The sequence below is a fragment of the Chiroxiphia lanceolata genome, chromosome 3 (assembly GCF_009829145.1).
Source record: "Chiroxiphia lanceolata isolate bChiLan1 chromosome 3, bChiLan1.pri, whole genome shotgun sequence".
NCBI classification, from domain to species: Eukaryota; Metazoa; Chordata; class Aves; order Passeriformes; family Pipridae; genus Chiroxiphia; species Chiroxiphia lanceolata.
The window spans coordinates 51,807,914-51,826,229 of NC_045639.1; the positions used below are offsets into that span (position 1 = coordinate 51,807,914).

The window sequence follows — 18,316 nt, forward strand, 5'->3', positions numbered from 1 at the left end:
TATATAAATGCAAACATCCTCTCTGGAGAAGGAAAAAGATGAAGACTGAAACACATGGAGGCTGCTACAAAGTCAATGTCCAGGCAAACCTGACTCTTTTCAGAGCAATGACCTGGAAAGCAAAAAGCAGCCACAAGATCAGAGTATAATACTCTAGTATGTCTTCCCCCACTACCAGCTGCATCTTGGCACTTTCACTTGTTAAGATTTATTACACAAAGCACACATTTAGAAAGGATTTCCAACTGCACGGAAGAGCAAGACCCAAGATCCCACCTCAGACTAAACACTCAGTTGCTGGAGTCTTGCCTGGGTAAGGACTGAGTTAAGATTTTACTTAAATAATTGACGATTTCATCTGTGGATCTCTCCCACATCATTTCTTCATCAGTTTGTTCTGCACTTCTTGCCATATCCAGTATAGTTTCATCTAGTAAGAATAACTTAGGATGCAGTGCTGTTACAGATGACATATCCCATCTGGCAGGCCACAAGCCTAAATACACAGCCAATTCCCTGTGATATCATACATGCCTTTGCCATTTTCCAGGGCTGTCATCATCCAGGAAACCCCATCACTGTGTCTAAGGCCAGAGGGCCACTGAGATCACTTAGGAAATGCTATTTAAAGTCATCAGGGGCTATTTAAAATACTTTTCCATGAGAATCTTGGCCAAGAAATCTCACACACAATATTTTCTTCTTTTTACTTGGAGAAAACAGAACACACAGTTTGCTACCATACCTGCTATACCAGCTGCTCCTCTCAGGTAGAAGTCCTTTTCTTGTCCTCCATCTTCTTCAGAGTGCAGTGCTCGTGAAACAGCTGTCTCCAGGTCTCTGCTAAGGTCGTAGTCATGATCCCACTCCAGGGGAATGGAGTCCACACTCGCAGGGGTATCTCTCCCTGATCGCTCACTTCTCACAGGCTGAGAAAGAGGCAGCGAAAGGTTGGAAGAGGGGTGCGGGGAGAGAACGCTGTCCGCAGATTTGTCATGCCAGCGTATGTCAGAGAGATCTGCTGATTCATCCAGATCTACCTCTCTGTCAGAGAGGTCATGTTCGTCATCTGTTAGCTAGAGCATAATGCAAACAGAACCAATCAATGAAACGTGCACAGGCACTGCATGGTCAGCCTGGGTCAGTGAAATAAAGCAGCAATAGGTGACAATCACATGATGTGGTTTTCATTTTACCTTCTTTTTCCCTTTCCCTTCATTATTTTTAAGCTGTGCTAAAAAAAAAAAAAAGGCAACAGAAAAGATCAAAGTGCCAGCTCATTTTAATTACTTAAGGCACCATAAAGTCTCACATCAGGCAAATACTCCAGACTTTTATTGATGTAACTGCAAGGGAAATATCAACTTAGAAAAAGCTCTGGAATCACTTCACAGAAAGAATAAGTGATCTTTATCATGAGCACTGCTCTCACTATGTTCTTTCCTATTTTGAAACCCCTGCATTTTAGCTACCAAAAATTGTTTTCCTCCCAGTTTTTCATCTGTGTGTTAAGTTCTGGAGATAAATTTCCATCTCTTCTGATGGGGAGAATAATTTTATCATTGTCTTTTAAAAAAACCCTCAAACTCACAAAGCTGCCCATCAAATTATCTGACAGTGCAGAGAGATGTTTCTATTACTGCTACCCACAGGAATAAAGTTTTATAAATCTCCAATTTGTATGGATTTTCACTACGATTTATAGAAATTCCAGATCTGATGAGTTTGCTCTCTGAACAGGACACAAACAGCATGTAATGAAGGGAGTCAGACGGTCAGGGTTGTAACAAAATTTAACCACAAGACTTTTGGAAAGTTACGCAAGTTTTATGTTAGTTCATTTCAAGATCTTTCTCTCTCCTCATTCTCACATTTGTAAAATGGTAACAAACCAAACAAATAAATACATATCTAAATATACACACAGGAAGGCAGATAAGTTTCTTGTGATAGCGTTCCACACGTCCAAAGACCTCTTGACAGTAACGACGCAGCTCATCTAATTCTTCTTCAATGACTGCTGCATCCAGGGGCTCACTTTTCTCAATGAGTTGCTCGCCTTGTACAATTATCTGCTCAATTTTGCTGTTGTTCAGGGAAATTTCTTGCTGGAAAGCCTGAGTAAAAGAGAAGCCCGTGCTTTATCAACAAAAGCAACATGACAACAACCTGGGTAATTAAGAATACAAGTCTTAAGAGTTTTACAGAAAGAATGGTGTGGGTAACAAACAGGGATTGTTCCAAATATTCTGTCACGAGCAAGTATGAGCAATTAAATTTAGCATTCCACAGTCTTTCAAGCCAAAACCAGTGATACTTCATGGTTTACCATCTCATTCCTCACTTGCTGCATTTGGAAAGACTAAACAAGCCATGCCCACGACCAAATGTCGAAAATGAACACAGATGCTAAACCTAAAACACTGGGATTTTGGATAATGTGACATTTGATATTTTTCTCTCCAGATTATTATTTTTCTGATGCCAAAATGGTTGACAAATGTAGTAATTACTAGATATCAGCAATAGTGGATACTTAACATAAATAATTTTTATTAACATTCCCTCTTCTGATGAGGGAAAGGAGACTATCAGACTATCACCCTTGGCTTTTCTTTTTACATTTTTCACAGCTCAAGGATTTTCTGTTCTGACAGAAAAGTACATACTGAAACCTGACATAGCCCATAACTCCTGAGGTTGCAGTCTCAGTCTGCAAGAAAAGGAACCATATCAGGCTGCATTTCTGGATAATGTTTCTTAAATTCCTTTCGCACCATGGCATGTTTTTATCCCTTCTTTCATCCCTCCTTCTATGACTACTCAATTGTTCTTTACCTTAAGTTGCTTTATCTTTGCTTGGACATCACACTCTGAGAAATGCTCAATGTTGGTCAGCTGCAGGTCCATCTCTGTTAGCCATACCAGGATGCTATCGCGTGCTGTTTCAAACTCCTCACGTTGGCTGATAAAATGCTGGAGGGTGGAAAACGGAGCAGTATGAAATGACCAAACAACACGAAAAGCCCCAGCAATAGTGAAGAAATGGCTTTTGTTCCCATCAAACCTAATTTAAACCCAGTACACCATCTTCTTTCATTTCCTACATGCTTTCTAAGGTTCCCTTTTCAGTAACATCATCTTCAGCTGCAATTAGCTGACCTATGAAAGTCATCTTCTGCGAAGAAGGTGGTGTTTCAGGTCACCAAGCATTTCCCTACACACTATGCTTTGGTTACCCCAGACAAAGTGAACTGATAAACTTCCTTCCTCTTCCAAAGGCAGAAATCCCCTCAAAATCCCTCGACTGCAGATGCATTAAACTGAAAGCTTCTGAAGTACCCTTGATTCATAACTATAGTAGTGAAATTGAAATCTGAAAAATGGAAAAATACTTTTAGTCTGCGCAGGATGGAGGTAACTCGCTTTTGTAAATTGTCCCATCTCTGGTTCCCCTCGTGAACCATCTGTTTGAGGCTGCAGTCAGAGTCAGTGCGGTTCTCTCTGGCCAGGCGTCGATATTGTTTGTTGATCAGTTCCAGCTGAGTCAGACTTTCATGCACTTGTCGCTGGAAGGCCTAAAGCAATATGAACAAAAGACACCATTGGATTTTTAATTACTGAAACCAGGGTACATATATAGGTCTCTTGCTTTATTTTGACTGTAATTCTACACTCTGATCTGTGTAAAGTCGATAAAGTTCACTAGTTGCAGACATGTCCGGAGGGCTACCCTATAGGGATACTGCCTTCAGATAAAATTAGCAAAAAAAAACCCACAAAAAACCCAAACCCCAACAAACCAAAGAAACGCAACCAGAAAAAAGTTTATAGAACTGACACAGTTCACTGAACGAGAAATTACAACATGAATACCCACTACAAAGGCAAAATAAGCACAAAAACCCCTCCTTCTTTCTACTCAATCATATGCCTTTGTATTTCAGAATAGAAATACAAACAATGAAAATGACACTTCTTTTTTAGAAAAAGGAATAGAAATCCAAGATTCCTGTGGCTTCATTGGATTTCTTTACACATACGGAATTTACTGAAATGCAAACACTGAAGAGATTTGAGCAACTGTTTATTCTGTGTTTTACCAAAAATACTGAAAAATTCTGTAGAATGAATAATCTCTTTATCTTCAGTACACTGATATATAAATTCAACAAGGGGAAGTGCCGGATTCTGCAACTGAGATGGAACAACCCTGGATGTACATACAGGCTGGGGAATGAGATGCTGGAAAGCAATGCCACGGAAAAGGGACCTGTGGGTCCTGGTCAGTGGCAAGTTGAATATGAGTCAGCAGTGCCCTGGCAGCCAGGAGGGCCAACCATGTCCTGGGGGGCATCAGGCAAAGCATTGCCAGCTGGGTGAGGGAGGAGATTGTCCTGCTCTGCTCTGCACTGGGGCAGCCTCACCTTGAATATTGTGGCAGTTTTGGGCACCACAGTATAAGAAAGATATTAAGCTGTTAGAGAGTGTCCAAAGGAGGCCAACAAAGATGGTGAAGGGCCTTGAGGGGAAGCTGTATGAGGAGTGGCTGAGGTCACTTGGTCTGTTCAGAACCTGGAGAAGAGGAGACTGAGGGGAGACCTCATTGCAGTCTACAACTTCCTCATGAGGGGAAGAGGAGGGACAGGCACTGATCTCTACTCTGTGGTGACCAGTGACAGAACCTGAGGGAATGGCCTGAAGTTATGTCAGGGGAGGTTTAGGTTTGATATTACAAAAAAGGTTCTTCACCCAGAGGGTGGCTGGATACTGAAACAGGCTCCTGAGGGAAGTGTTCACAGCACCAAGCCTAACAGAATTCAAGAAGCATTTGGATGATACTCTTGGGCACACGGTGTAACTCTTGGGGATGGTCCTATGCAGGGCCAGGAGTTGGACTCTATGATCCTTGTGGGTGTCTTCCAACTCAGCATATTCTGTGATTCTGTGAAATAAGTTTTGTCTTAAAATATTAATGGAAAGAAAATGGCATGAATATTCATGTCAACTTATGTCTGGGCAAATGTTGGCACCATCTACTTTTGATGCTATTTTAAGAGCCTCAGTCATGCAGCTAGGGTGCATAGGTGATTTAGCCCATGAGTTTCATGTTGTGACTAGCAATCTGTCCTAGTTAGAGGGGCCAGGACCAGTTTATCAGTATATGGGTATAACCAAAACTGTATTCTACACACTCTGTGTCATTTCTGATGGACTATTAATAATGGATCATTTGCATCAGCTGCCCAGGGCACACCTGACACTTCAGGCTACAAGCTGGGTATTAAAGAACTCTGTGAGTTGTGTTTCTTTGCCTTCACACCAATGATTCAGCTGTGATAACTCCCCTCCAGGGAGGCATTCCACCTTCACACCCAGCCTGAGGGGTCATCTCTGCTAATGGGCCATACTGGACTGGCATAATAGGCAGCTGCAACACCTAGACCATCAAAGACTCCAAAAATATTCCATGATTGACAGTTAAATCACCCATTGTGAAATTCCCTGACCTGGGGGAGGTACTGGACATCCCCACCTGAACCTGAGCATATATAATCTTCGGGTTTTGGGACTTCTGGTACCACTTGTTGGATCCAGAGGAGGACCAGAACTTCAACAGGGCTGTGACTGCCACTCTTGACAAGACTGTGATCATCACTTAGACAGAACTGCGACCATCATCCAGACCAACAGGTTTCCTTTCCTTTTACTCTGCCCCCAGGGGGGGCCACGTGGTGCTCAGCACAGGAGTGGATGAACACTGTTCTGTTCTTGTCCCACAAGTGTGGGGTTATACATCTGTCTTTGTGGGTTAAAACCAGTTTTCCCTGTATCATTGTATTCATTGCAATCCTTTTTTTTTTTTGTGAATTGTAACTCTGACTTGTAACCTCTCTGGAATTGGGTTAATTTCTTCCGCTGCTTTACTTTTAAATCAGCACACAATCACAAAGCTTGGAGAAAGCACCTTGTAGAGAAAGGTCTGAATTAATCCTGTAAAAATCATAATAATAAAAGATGAATACTATTTTTCAAAAATCTACTTGTTTTTATCTTATCACAGAAATAGAAAAGCAACCAATGAAAGGAAGACTTAAAAACATAGACTAAACCAGCTCTCTTCTGATACAAGTAGGGTTTGGATCCCATTGTAGTTCTACAAAACTTGCTCTTTGATATTCCTCACAATGCAAATAAACAGTCAATCTCTCCCAAAACTAGTCATCTCCCTTAATAAGGACTGTAGAAGAGTGATAGGTAATAAATTTCAGTACATAAATTTTAATTACACATGAGTTTTCTATATAAAAATACATACTCTTCATATTGTACCATTCAAAGCTAAAAACGAAATAAGCACATTTCTGCTGTATTACCAGAGAGGAAAGTAAAGACACTGGTTGGAAAAAAGACCGAAGTTTGTAGAGTTCTTTCAATATAACAATTATCTTCATTAAATGGCCATCAAATTGGGTAGAGAAGAGCCAAAAAGAAGCAAATGGGCTTGCAATTGGAGTGAAATGCTCAGTAGAACTGAATTAATTTAAAATTGCACAAGGATTCCTATATTAGAGGCACAAATCTGACTGTATTTACTACGATCATGAAATCTTAAAGTGTGCAGTTGTTGTTTCACCTGTTACCAAGCCTCCTCCAGCAAAAGAACAGCTGCTTATTTGCTTTCCATTTCTTCATCTCAGCTACACAAGAATTTATCTGTTGCATTCCTTCCTGTAATCTCTTTTCATTTCTCCATAAACTACTGGAGAGGAAGGAGTTTGACTTCATACAGTGAAGTCAGTGAGAACCATTTCTGACCTCTGTGCTCAGGAACTGAAAGGCTCTCATACGGTCTGATGACCTCTTTTTTTGTTGTTGTGTTGTTGTTTTTTTTTAATTCAAGTGCAGATATGGAGAGGAAAACAAAATTAGAAAAAAATGTCTGATTAAAGCAGAAACCTGCTTCTGTTAGTATCTACAAATGGCTGACTTTATACTGACTTCACAACGAAGTCGCTGAATTCTGCTGCATTTGAAAACCACAATTTTCTAGCTTCCATTCCTGGTAGGCACAGAAAGTAGGTGCTCAGGAAAAAAAAAAAAGAAGGAAAAAAGAGAAAGAACCAAACTACATTAAAAGCAGGCTTATGGAGAGGCTACATTCTTCTCTTCACATCTAGTTCTTGCTGAAAGCAAAAACATCCACAATTCTGCTGGAGAGGAAAGGTCACCATGACAGTTGAGGTTCAATGAAACAGACTTTGGGCAAAGTCAGATCAGCTGTGAAAATCAAAGAGTCAATATGCTTTTGGTACTGCTTCTCAAACAGAGACTTGCTAAACAAGAGATTTAGATCCTGCTCACTCAATGAAGGGACAAAGGGAAAGAGGTCTGAGGCAGAGTACTTGTGTCCAGGAAGCAAACATTTTAATACTATGGTAACCTAACTCACCATAATGAAGTCTGGCATAGTGAAGTCTGTTTAACAACAAAACTTGGCCAGTAAATTCAGAAATGTGAATGTGAATGTCAATTACAAAACTCGAATCAGCACTTCACAGTTTATGTTTTTGAATTAATTGTTAAACTAAAAAGTATCTGGTCTTAGACATTGTTTAAAATTTGCATTTCTTTTTCATGGTAAATACTTTACAGCACCTGACTGTTTACAGAATTGCCTAAATAATTTGTTCTTTTTTTCTCTCTCATCTTGATATACTCTTTGCAAATATGAATCCAAGCAAATGATTTTCACCTGTGACTAGCCATAAGACATATGTGCTTTACACATAGGTATACAATCCACTGTGATTATGAGACAAGCCATCACAACAATAGATACAATAGAGCTATGTAACAAGCTCCTGAGCACTGACCAAAGTGACAGCTTGTCAGTTTTGAAGCATGCACTTTTAAGTCACAAGGGTGTCCCCATGTGAACATGTAACAGTATTTGCATGAACATAAATTTCAGGTGTAAGGATCTAAAAGGGGGTTATTGTACATTATACAAAAAGATTTCAGAGAGTTATAGAAAGAAAAGGGGCATAAAATCAAAGCAAAAGATAAAACACGCAGCATGCATTTGAAGTTGTATTTGGTGAAGTAAGATTTACAACGCTGGAGCACCTACTGTCTCGACATATTAAAAAGTTGCAGAAATAAAAAAGGTGAGAAATCTAGCTTTGGTGAACAAACAGTAAGGGAGAGTGAACAGATTTATTAGCATTTCCAGTTGCCACCTTCCACTGTTTTTTCATTCTAGAAACCTGACACTGAAGGCAGCTACAAAATCATCAACTCCACTATATTAATACAGTGTCTCTGCTGAGTGACTTGGTTATGGGAAGGAAGAACACCAGCTGGCTGCTGCAATGTGATCAGTAGGTATTAAATTTCAACCATTATAAATCACCTCAAATTTCTTCAGTTCTTCCTTAGCAACAGTGTAAAGCACACCAGAGGAGCTTGGGAAAGCAGCTGTCCTCTCAGAGACTTTTAGCCAGTCTTCAAATCTAGAGTAGTCATCCAAAAATTTTTGCCATAGCCTCCAGGTCTCTTCAATTCTGCAACAGATAATAGAAAATCAAGGAACGCTTGGACTGATGGCCAGTTGACCTACAGAACTTTAACCAATCATCTAAAACAGCAAACTAATGCTGCACCAGACAATAACTGACTATTAATCTAACTCAGACATCCAGGCTATAAACAGACCACAGGGAAGGCTGTCTCATTCCAGACTGAGCTAGAATAAGATGAAGGCATTTATTTTTTTAATGCATCTAATTTTGGAATGAGTATAAAAAAAGTTATGTTTGTAATAGGAGTTCTAAAAGCTGAGCACATGTTAAATAACTTCTGAAATACAGTCCCATTGTAGGTACCTAAGCCAGTATTTTAGAGATCAGAAATCCACACTACCTTAAACTGCACAAATGCCAAAGAAGTTGCAGCATATATTTTAAAGTTGTCATTATTATGCACTGCAAAGGGACATAAACTTTTTTTTAATTTACCAACTAGTGGTATAACGCTTTCTCTCAATATACATTGTAAACGTATTTTTATTTTAAAAACTCCAAAAGTTAATGTTTAAAAAAAACCATTTTGACTTCAAGGGAATATGTAAAAACAGTGGCAAACACTTGACACTGAAATCAAATGGGCTTAATACTGAGACTGTAAAATGCCAAGAAGTTCAGCATCACTTGATTTAAAATAACAGAGTCTTTTCTGGGACAGGTTATTTCACAGTAGAACATACAAAATACATATTTCCCAAATCTTAGACATGCAGGACTAAAAAACACCTGATCTATGCAAAATTTATGCTTTGTTGATGATATGTTTAAGTAGAATTTCGACATCTGGAAAGTTGCTTTTTAATGTGAATAATTGTTTCTAGCACAATACAGATCCTAAATACTGATAGCTCAGTACAAATCAGCTAAAGCATAATGGCTACATTGTAAGAAGGTAAAATAAAGTTCAATGCATTGTTCCACATTAACTAAAAACAGTTCTGAATTGATTTATTGGACACAAAGGTATGAAAAACTCATAAATATTCAAAAATAGAACTAATAAGCTGTATCTATATATATTCTATACAAGAATTGTCATGGTAATAATATAAAACGACTTAAAGATATCAATCTATGGATATAGAGCAACACAACTTAAAAGCAATGAACGTTTTGCATAAACTAAAGAAAAATTTTACTAAATACCTTAAGAATACTCCACAAAACCAAAGATCATAAAAAGCTTAATTCAGCATTTTGAAAAGTCATAAATTCTACCTAGAGTTGTTTATATAACTATGTAAACATCAAACAAATAAGATTAATAATTTACAATGATAATAAATACAGGAGTTTAAACCTGTAACCATGTGTCACATTATTATTAGTCAGCACACAGTACATAGCATTGGCCTAATCTAGCCTACATCATTACTGCTGTTGAAATCACCCATGCTATCCGATATGGCAATAGAAAACAATGAATCTTCTGGATATGATGGGCATGCAGCCTACAGATGGTCTAAGCACGTGCAGTAAACCAGACTACACCCAAGATTCATGGGTGCTATGGCCCTCACTTGCTCAGCACAGCTAAGGTGGGCAGGCGAGGAAACTTCATATGAGTATTCAATTCCAGATTTCTTCCAAAGAAACAAAACCAGACATAACAGAAACTGTTGAGGAACATTAGGTACATGAAACTTCTAATACCTGGAATAACATTCCACCCATTCGATAACTAGTTTCCCCATCAATCTCAGTAGTTCTAGGGCAAACTTAAATGTTACAGCCTCCCTTTTAGGTCATGTTTTCTAAATCTCTTGGACTTTGTGCTATCATCTGAGCTTTCTCTAGTTTCTCTCTCATTCCTGTGAAGCATGGGAAATATCACATCATTCTACCAAAGGACTTCCAAGTGACATTTGATGATTTTTATCTGTACCTCGTATAATGCATGCGCAACCCAAAATTTTGGGGTTCCCCCCCAGACCCCCAGCATAGAAGTTATTGGCTTTTATGCAGTATATATGATCTTTTACTGACCCCTACACTCTTTTATTCAGCACTACAACCATATAACATACATACCACCCTGTATTTCTGCCAGTGGAAGGAAATACTAACTTATTGGCATTTTAGACTTACTTAAGTCGCCTTTCCATTGACATTGCACAAATGTTCCTCCACCTTCTGTCCAGATTGCGTGTAGCCTGCTGGATAGAGTCACACTCTGCTTCTGTGGCACAAGCATCACAGTCGTGAAGAAGTACTTCACACAGATTGAGAACAGATGCCACTCCAGTGCTGTGTTTCTCTATGTCCCTCTGAAGTTCCTGCAGGTGAAGAAATTAGTTCTTCAGAGAAATTGCAAAACATGAATAAACGTATTTCTCTTCTACTTATTTAAAAAAGAGGAAAAAGCTTGCAAACAGAAGAAAAACACCTGATAAATACCAATTAAGAGACTATGCAAGTGGTGTTGCAATGTTATCAATTAGGCCAGGAGAATCTGGCAGCATGCACAGCTCTCCCAAGGGAGTACAAACACCAAACCATTACCTGGTACAAACTGCCAGAGCTCTGCATGCTCAGCTGAGCATCTTTCACACACATTTAATCAACATCACCAATAAATGGCAGAATTATTCCCAGCCCTCTCCCATTACCACAGAGAATGTAAAGCAGAAGTTAGTAAGAAAAGTGTGAGAAGAAAATATGTGAGGGATCCTTTGTGAACCTACTCTTCCCCAGGTGAGCTAGCTGCAAAATGGCATATTTGATATGGAGACTGGCAGCAGCATGTGTTGAACAGGGCACGTGTAGTAGGAGATTTTTCTTCCTTCAACTTTCCAGTTCTGTAGCATTTTCATTGGAAATGGAAAAGGAAAATTCCAGACACCTAAAGAAAATGCACTCACGCTGCTTTAGCACTTACTGTATGTGATCACTACTATTTTTCCTGTTGGTTTCTTGGTTGCAATGGCTCATTCTACACTGATGATAATATTTCATCTCAAAGTAATATTTCAAATTCAGCTTTGAAATCCAGATTCATGTTAAGTCACAAAACTAACTGGCTGCTGCTGTTGGATCAGCGCAAGGAAAAGAAACTCTGCTTGACTTCTGTCTACATTTGCAATGAGTCATCAGAATATTAGATGGAAAAAATCAATATGGACAATAATAAAGTCAAGACAACATAATTCCAAGAGTGACAAAGAAATACTAATGAAACTATGTCAGAAAGTGCTATATTGCATCTAGAATACTACACTCACTTCTGATTCAGATGAAGAAAAGAACTATTAGGACAACTAAGATGTGGAATTTTATTTAGGAGAACAGGAACTTGGCAGCTTGAGTATGAGTACACATCTCTTTATAATTTTGCAGTGGAAGTAAACTATGACATGCAAAGGGAAATACATTGTCAGCATATTGTGTCTACACACATTTAAGGTCTAACTAGAGGAACTTTTCTTACAACTAGTAGTATGATCTGAAAATGCCTTCCAGGAGGAAATGAGATGTAAATGTCGAATGTAAAAACCTCAGGAAATCTGAAATGGAGCAAGGTCAACCTATATCAACCATTTGATTTGGTTGTTTGTGATAACTGGGTTTGCACTCAGTGAAGTAATTTTTTCATCTTCTCATCTATGAAACAGAAAGCTATTGTGTAAACATCTACATGAGACTATCAAGTGGAAAATCACGTTTTCTATCTTAAGGATGGCCTTCACTTTCACTTGCCTGAAAAATACTTCCATTGTTAAGTCATAGTGCTTATTCTTCTTCTATCCACCCTGAAACATTATGAAGGGTGGATACTATAATCAGATGTAATACTTTAAGAAACACACACTCCAGACAGCTAAGAGACTTGAGGTTAAGTAGGTTCAGATAACACATGTAACCTGATGTTTTGGAGTAAAGCAGTACTGAGAACTGCCAGTTGTGGGTCCTGAGCATTCCTAAGGATTAAACTTTTTTTTACTCACCAACAGAACCTTTATATTTATTTCCCATATTTCAAAATTTTCTATGTTTATTAGAGAACATTAAACCTTTGGGTTAGTTCACAAAGGAGCATCACTTTTATGCACTGCTGTCACCCATATACAACTTTTTTTTTTACTTTATTTACCCAGAAGCAAACACCACTTTTTCACATTTGAAGTGGTAGCAGATTGGGAAAATAAAGAAACAAGTAATCCTTAAAACTGAATTTGTGACCCTAGGAGAATACTGCATTGAAGTGACCCTACCTTCCCCAGGATATCCAGATTCAACTGTATTTTTAATCTCACTAGAGACCAGCAATCTGCAAAGCTGATGTTTGGCCGAAGTAAATGCTGAGAAGTAGATAATGGAGTCACATAAATGGAATTTGGCCCTCCTCTTTCACAATATAATATTTTTAACCTAATTTTTCATATGAATAACTGGAAGACAACATGACTTCAGTGGAAGATTAAACATGAAAAAGAACATAAGATCATTAACAGAAGAAGAAAGAGGGAACAAAATGAGAAAGTGGCCTTCTGAGATATGGTAGATAGTGATATAGCCTCTGAGTAACAAAAATACTGGTTGCCATACATTGAAGGTGGGTGGGTTTTTAAAATTATTATTATAACTATGACTTGTAGTGTTATTATCAAATCATCAAATTCCCAAATATGGCATCTTCCCAGGATAAGATTCACTGCTATTTCTCCCATTTAGAATTCAAATTAAACCACTGTCAATTCTTCAGAATGTCACTGCATGCTGTCGCCACAAGGAAGCAGTGAAAGGCAGAGATATACCAGTCTCTGTGCTCAAAAAAAGTCCCATAAGAAGTGGTTTTAACAAACTCTGGGATGCCTGCATAGGGATGCTAGCTAAAAATCTCAGGTATCTACTTTGTTGATAGCAATGTTTAGCCCTTCCCAGCACTTTACTGTCTCAGAAACACCACTCATTACTGATGCTTGTGTATTATAAATTATTATCCCTACATAAATTCCATATAGAATATATATAAGCAATTCTGCACAGCCATGTAGTAAATCAGTCTCCAGTGAGGCACCAGAAAAGTAATTTTGCCAATAAATAACCAACAGGAACACAACAGAACAACAGTTCTCTCCAGCAATGTGCTTCTAGGTAAAACTGCACTGGGCAGTGAAGTGGAACAGGAAAGAGAAAGTATAGTAAATCATCTCAGAAGTAACATTAGTTTCTATGCCAAAAACTGGTTGACTTCAGATTTTTCTGCACATTTTATTCTAGCACTGCATAAAGGCTTTATGTACTATAAACCAACCAATTTTAACTTCACATGTATAGCTCATGCATCTTTGCGTGCAAAATGATTCTCAAACAAGCTGCAAAATAAAACTGAGTTAGGTTGCTGAAACCAGTAATTTTCAAGCATGTGCAAAATTTGCAAGGTCTAATAGGTGTCAGTTTTGCCTCTGGGAACAGACAATTCAAACAAACAAAAATCACAAGCCCCAAAGGAAAAACAATTGCCATAACTCGCTCAGGTTACATCTGTTGGTGCCTTACCTTTCTTGGAAATGTCAATCAGCTCCTGGTGGATTCGATGTCAAGACAGCAGAAGGCTCTATAAGTGACACAGTAAGTACCACTTGCCTTGATATTTAAGTACTTTGCCTCATGCCTTCTCAGCATTGAGCTGGGTATGGACAGCCCAAGGGCACTCTGGCTCTCCCCCATGTCATTGTTCACCTGATAAGTGTGTTGTATTTTACCTGCTGCTCATTTAGCTTCCTTTGTATCTCCTCAGAGTCACAGGTTTCATAGACGATAGGTTTGGACAGCTCTGACTCAATGTGGGCAAGCCAAGATCTCAGGCTACTCATGTTTTTATCCAGCTGCTGCACTGCAACAAGGGTCTCCTTCAATTTCTTTACCCTGTAAAGAAAAATAAATAGCAGCATAAGTACACCCTAAGGAAAAAATTTCACAGCATACATTTCAGGAGGTTTTCAGAGAAACTTCACTTACATGGCAAATTCTGTTGTGAAGTCTTCCTTTATTATGTAACAGAAGTATATTACTATATGTGCATATCATCCGGCATTCATAGCTTATGTACCTTTATCAGTTGACTTAAATATTTGTTAAGAAAAATTTTCTTTTTTTTTTTTTTTTAATGAACTCACACATCAAACACCTCCAAAACAACCAAAGTAATTTAGTTGTGTATTTGACCAACAGATGATATCCGTTCTTCTTAGAGTACAAATAACTTACCCATTTAATCAGTACTGGTTGAGGAATGTACTGAGTGAACTAAGGCCTTTTTCACCCCAATGAAAACACTGAACTACATATCACAGAGCATCTGGGTTGGAAGGGACCTTTAAAAGTCATCTAGTCCACCCACTCTGCAATGAGCAGAGACATCTTCAACTAGATCAGATTTTTCAGAACCCCATCCAGCCTGACCTTGAACATTCCCAGGGATAGGGCATCATCTAGGCAACCTCTCTGGGCAACCTGTTCCATGGTGGAGACTTGTCCTTGAATAAATACATTTTAGACATCCAGCTGAGAACTTAGGGAGAATTCCTGAATCCCAAGGGCTACTTTGAGTTGGTTTGATTGGATTATTTCAGATTTAAACAGAAGAAATTGGAATGGAACTGCATGGCAATTTCCAACTCATATTTTTCTTGAGATCCTGACCCTGGAACAAAAATGGCCAGGAAAAATTATATAGTTTTGTTTGATTGTGGTTTTTTTTTTGTTGTTTGTTTGTTTTGTTTTGTTTTTTATTCAAGGGAGCACTAAGCTTGGAAAGTGAATAAATTTGACTAAACCCTTATCGTATCAGAATTTTTTTCTTCAGTCACTTTGAACTGCAAAAACATCTGCCAGTAATTCACTCCTTCCTATCCCTATGTTATGTAAAATGCATCATTAGTGGACTTAGAAATTTTTTCTAAGCTTTCCTTTTTTCTCCACCCCGTTTATATGGTACCACAAACAAATCTTGAGTAATGTTCCCTTCTGTGCTTCTATTGCTCTACTACTTCAGTGTTTCAGAAAGCTTTTAAGGTGAGCGTAGATGGGAATAGACTGACCAAATCAGGTTGAAAAATACAGGATTGCCAGATTCGTCCAACAAACAAAATGCCACCTAACTATCCTATAATTCCAACAAAGCAATTCATATTTTTTCCACAATACTACCCAGAAAATTTATCAAGTGTTTTCACATTTAAAGCAGCAGTTGCAGCTGACTACTAAGATAATCTCAGAGATTTTAATGTCATCTTAAAAAAATATAAGCTAAATCTTTCAAATTTTCATCTCTTTATAGCACTCTCTTTAGCTCACAGATAGTCAAACTGTGGTTCTTCAGTGCTGAAAACTCTTAAGAACAGTTCAAATGCAGCTTCCTTGCCAGACTCTCATGACCAAGAGCTGTAGGGTTGTGATCCGGAAAGAAAAATAATCATGGTAACTGGAAAAAAATCTGGATAATCTGAAAAATCTCTCTATGAAGAGACTGAAGTCAATTCAACTGTGCTGACAGACTGCCTCAGTCCCCATTATCAGGCTATCCCAAAACACAGGGGAGATATTAGGAGAACACCCAGTGTCTGGGGGCACCATCTCCTTGTAACCTATGGTTCTACACACAGTGTTTTTTTGGGTTTGAACCAACTGCAACTTTTTCATAGGGTGAGCAAGAAGGTTGGTTATCAGCCTTCTGGAACCCACAAACAGCTATTCAATCTCTGACATTATTTAACAGGAGTGAAATCCTGCCCATTTTCTGCTTAGATTTTCAAGGCTGGATGCGACCAATCCTTTGCAGACACGTTGGAGTGGGAAAGGGAACAACGAGTCACATCCACCCTGTGGAGAAGCAATGTCTCTTTATCATTTGCAAGTCCTAACTCTGGAGCAGGATTTTCTTTTTTGCAATTCTGTGGTTCTGCAATCTGTGCTGGATTTTATTTACATTTTGCCTGCAACAGCTGATAAAGGGTCCATCATTTAGAAAGTGCTCTCTGCTTCAGGTAGACTGCATGGGACTAAATCGCTGCTAGAACAAAAAAACAAGCTCAGCCCAACTACAGCTATTTTCAGTCACATGAAAGTTACTGAAGTTACTAAGAGTTAACTAAGTAACTAAGTTACTCTAGACAGAAAAAGAAAAAAACTGTAACATACTAAAAGAACACTCCAACCAAACCCAAACCCTACAGCTTCCTTCCTGCCCACCTCCCCCTTCCCCTCCCCCATCTACCATTAACAAGTTTTTTTTCGTACTGAGTTTAACGTAATGGGTTCCTTGCCCATGGTACAAATAGAAGCAAATAAACAAGTGCTTATTGGAGTCCGATGAGCTTATTTTTTTTGACTGAACTGCAGTACAGTGCTATGCCTCTAGCTACTCTGAAAACATATCCTTGATCAAATAATAGACATAATTCATCATGTCTAAGAGTTTTCTTTCTGAATGTCAGCAAGCAAGTTGTCTGTGCTTTAAAAGCATGTTTAAGACACAAAGGTCAAATTCTAAATCAGATATCTGGGATTCCTAGCCTAGTAATTTTTACCTTTTGAGATCTGATTTACAAGGTTATGTTTAAAATGCTAATTATTCCAATAATCAAGTAATGCTTTTGTTGCAGCACTATGCATGAAACTGTGAAAGACCTGAGATAACTCCTCTCCTTGATAATGAATATTCTATGCTAAAGTCAATGTGTTGGACCCACAACATGGTTGGTTTAAAGATTGTTTTTTATATAACACACACCCTAGTCCTGCTACATTTTACAAATATTTAAGATTCTCAGGAAGTAAAATACTGCAGAATTAATTTTTTTTTACGGTTTACTGTTGAAAACTCATCTAAAAATTTGAATGGGCTTATGATGGTTATGTTTTCATGTTCCAATTAATATACCTCAATTTCCCCAAGAAAGTAAAAACTTTAAAATGTCTATTAATAATATCTATTATTCTACAGTAAGAAAAGTCAGTGGGAAAACAACTTGGAGCTAAAATTAAGCATGCATATAATGTATATAATTCAACTAGTCCTAAAGTAGACAGCCTTAGATTCCCTTTAAATCTAAACAGGAACAACCTTGTAAATACAGAAAAAATTCATCATATAGAACTCATAGCTACTGCATTAGTCATTTAGACAGCTGCCTACAAATATTAAACTTAAAAAGCAACATGAAAAAAGTCAGTAAGAGCATGTTAGCTAAGTCTCCACAGTAGACAGTAGAAAGCAGACAAGGTTTCTTTTTTAAAATATTTACTTGGAACCAGAGACAAAGTTTTAAGAAACACTCTTTGAAATAGTGAAAAATGTTGCAATATTAAAATCAGTTTTGAAAAAATCAGATTAAAAGCAATCTATTTACGATTAAAGAAGAGTTATTGTCCAAAGTACAGCACTACTACATAGCAGAACACCAGTACTGCCAGTTACATTTACTACTCCAGTCACAGTTTCCTCTTTCAAAGAGTGAATTTCTAGAATTCTGAATAACAGTAAAATTTCTAGAAAAGATAATGTGAAGAGGGAAAAAGAGAAGCTGAATCAAAAATCCAAGAGGAGTTCAAGTAGTACCTGCAGTTACAAAACAGTAGTTAATATGTACAGAACAGACATGCTTGGATAAGTTAAGTCTGAAATACTTTCTTTTACAGCCTCTTTCCTTCTCTGCATTTTGCTTCTAGCCATGCCCCTTTTATGACACAAACAGCAAGCAGACAAATATAAAGTCTGATTTTTC

General features: G+C 38.1%; 1 protein-coding gene across 17 annotated transcripts in view; it reads right to left on the bottom strand.

Moving 5' to 3' along the window:
• The window catches only part of SYNE1 (spectrin repeat containing nuclear envelope protein 1), a 298,629-nt gene that overhangs the window by 24,264 nt on the left and 256,049 nt on the right, over positions 1 to 18,316 (bottom strand). For 16 of the 17 annotated variants that reach the window (XM_032684535.1, XM_032684534.1, XM_032684533.1 and 13 more), the window contains 7 exons: positions 14,294 to 14,456; positions 10,677 to 10,864; positions 8,417 to 8,567; positions 3,396 to 3,578; positions 2,839 to 2,976; positions 1,926 to 2,117; positions 746 to 1,076 (listed from right to left, as the gene is read on the bottom strand). In XM_032684535.1, coding sequence (XP_032540426.1) covers positions 746 to 1,076; positions 1,926 to 2,117; positions 2,839 to 2,976; positions 3,396 to 3,578; positions 8,417 to 8,567; positions 10,677 to 10,864; positions 14,294 to 14,456 — 1,346 coding nt within the window. The remainder of the gene's footprint in view (positions 1 to 745; positions 1,077 to 1,925; positions 2,118 to 2,838; positions 2,977 to 3,395; positions 3,579 to 8,416; positions 8,568 to 10,676; positions 10,865 to 14,293; positions 14,457 to 18,316) is intronic. The other variant, XM_032684538.1, reaches the window with a different exon arrangement.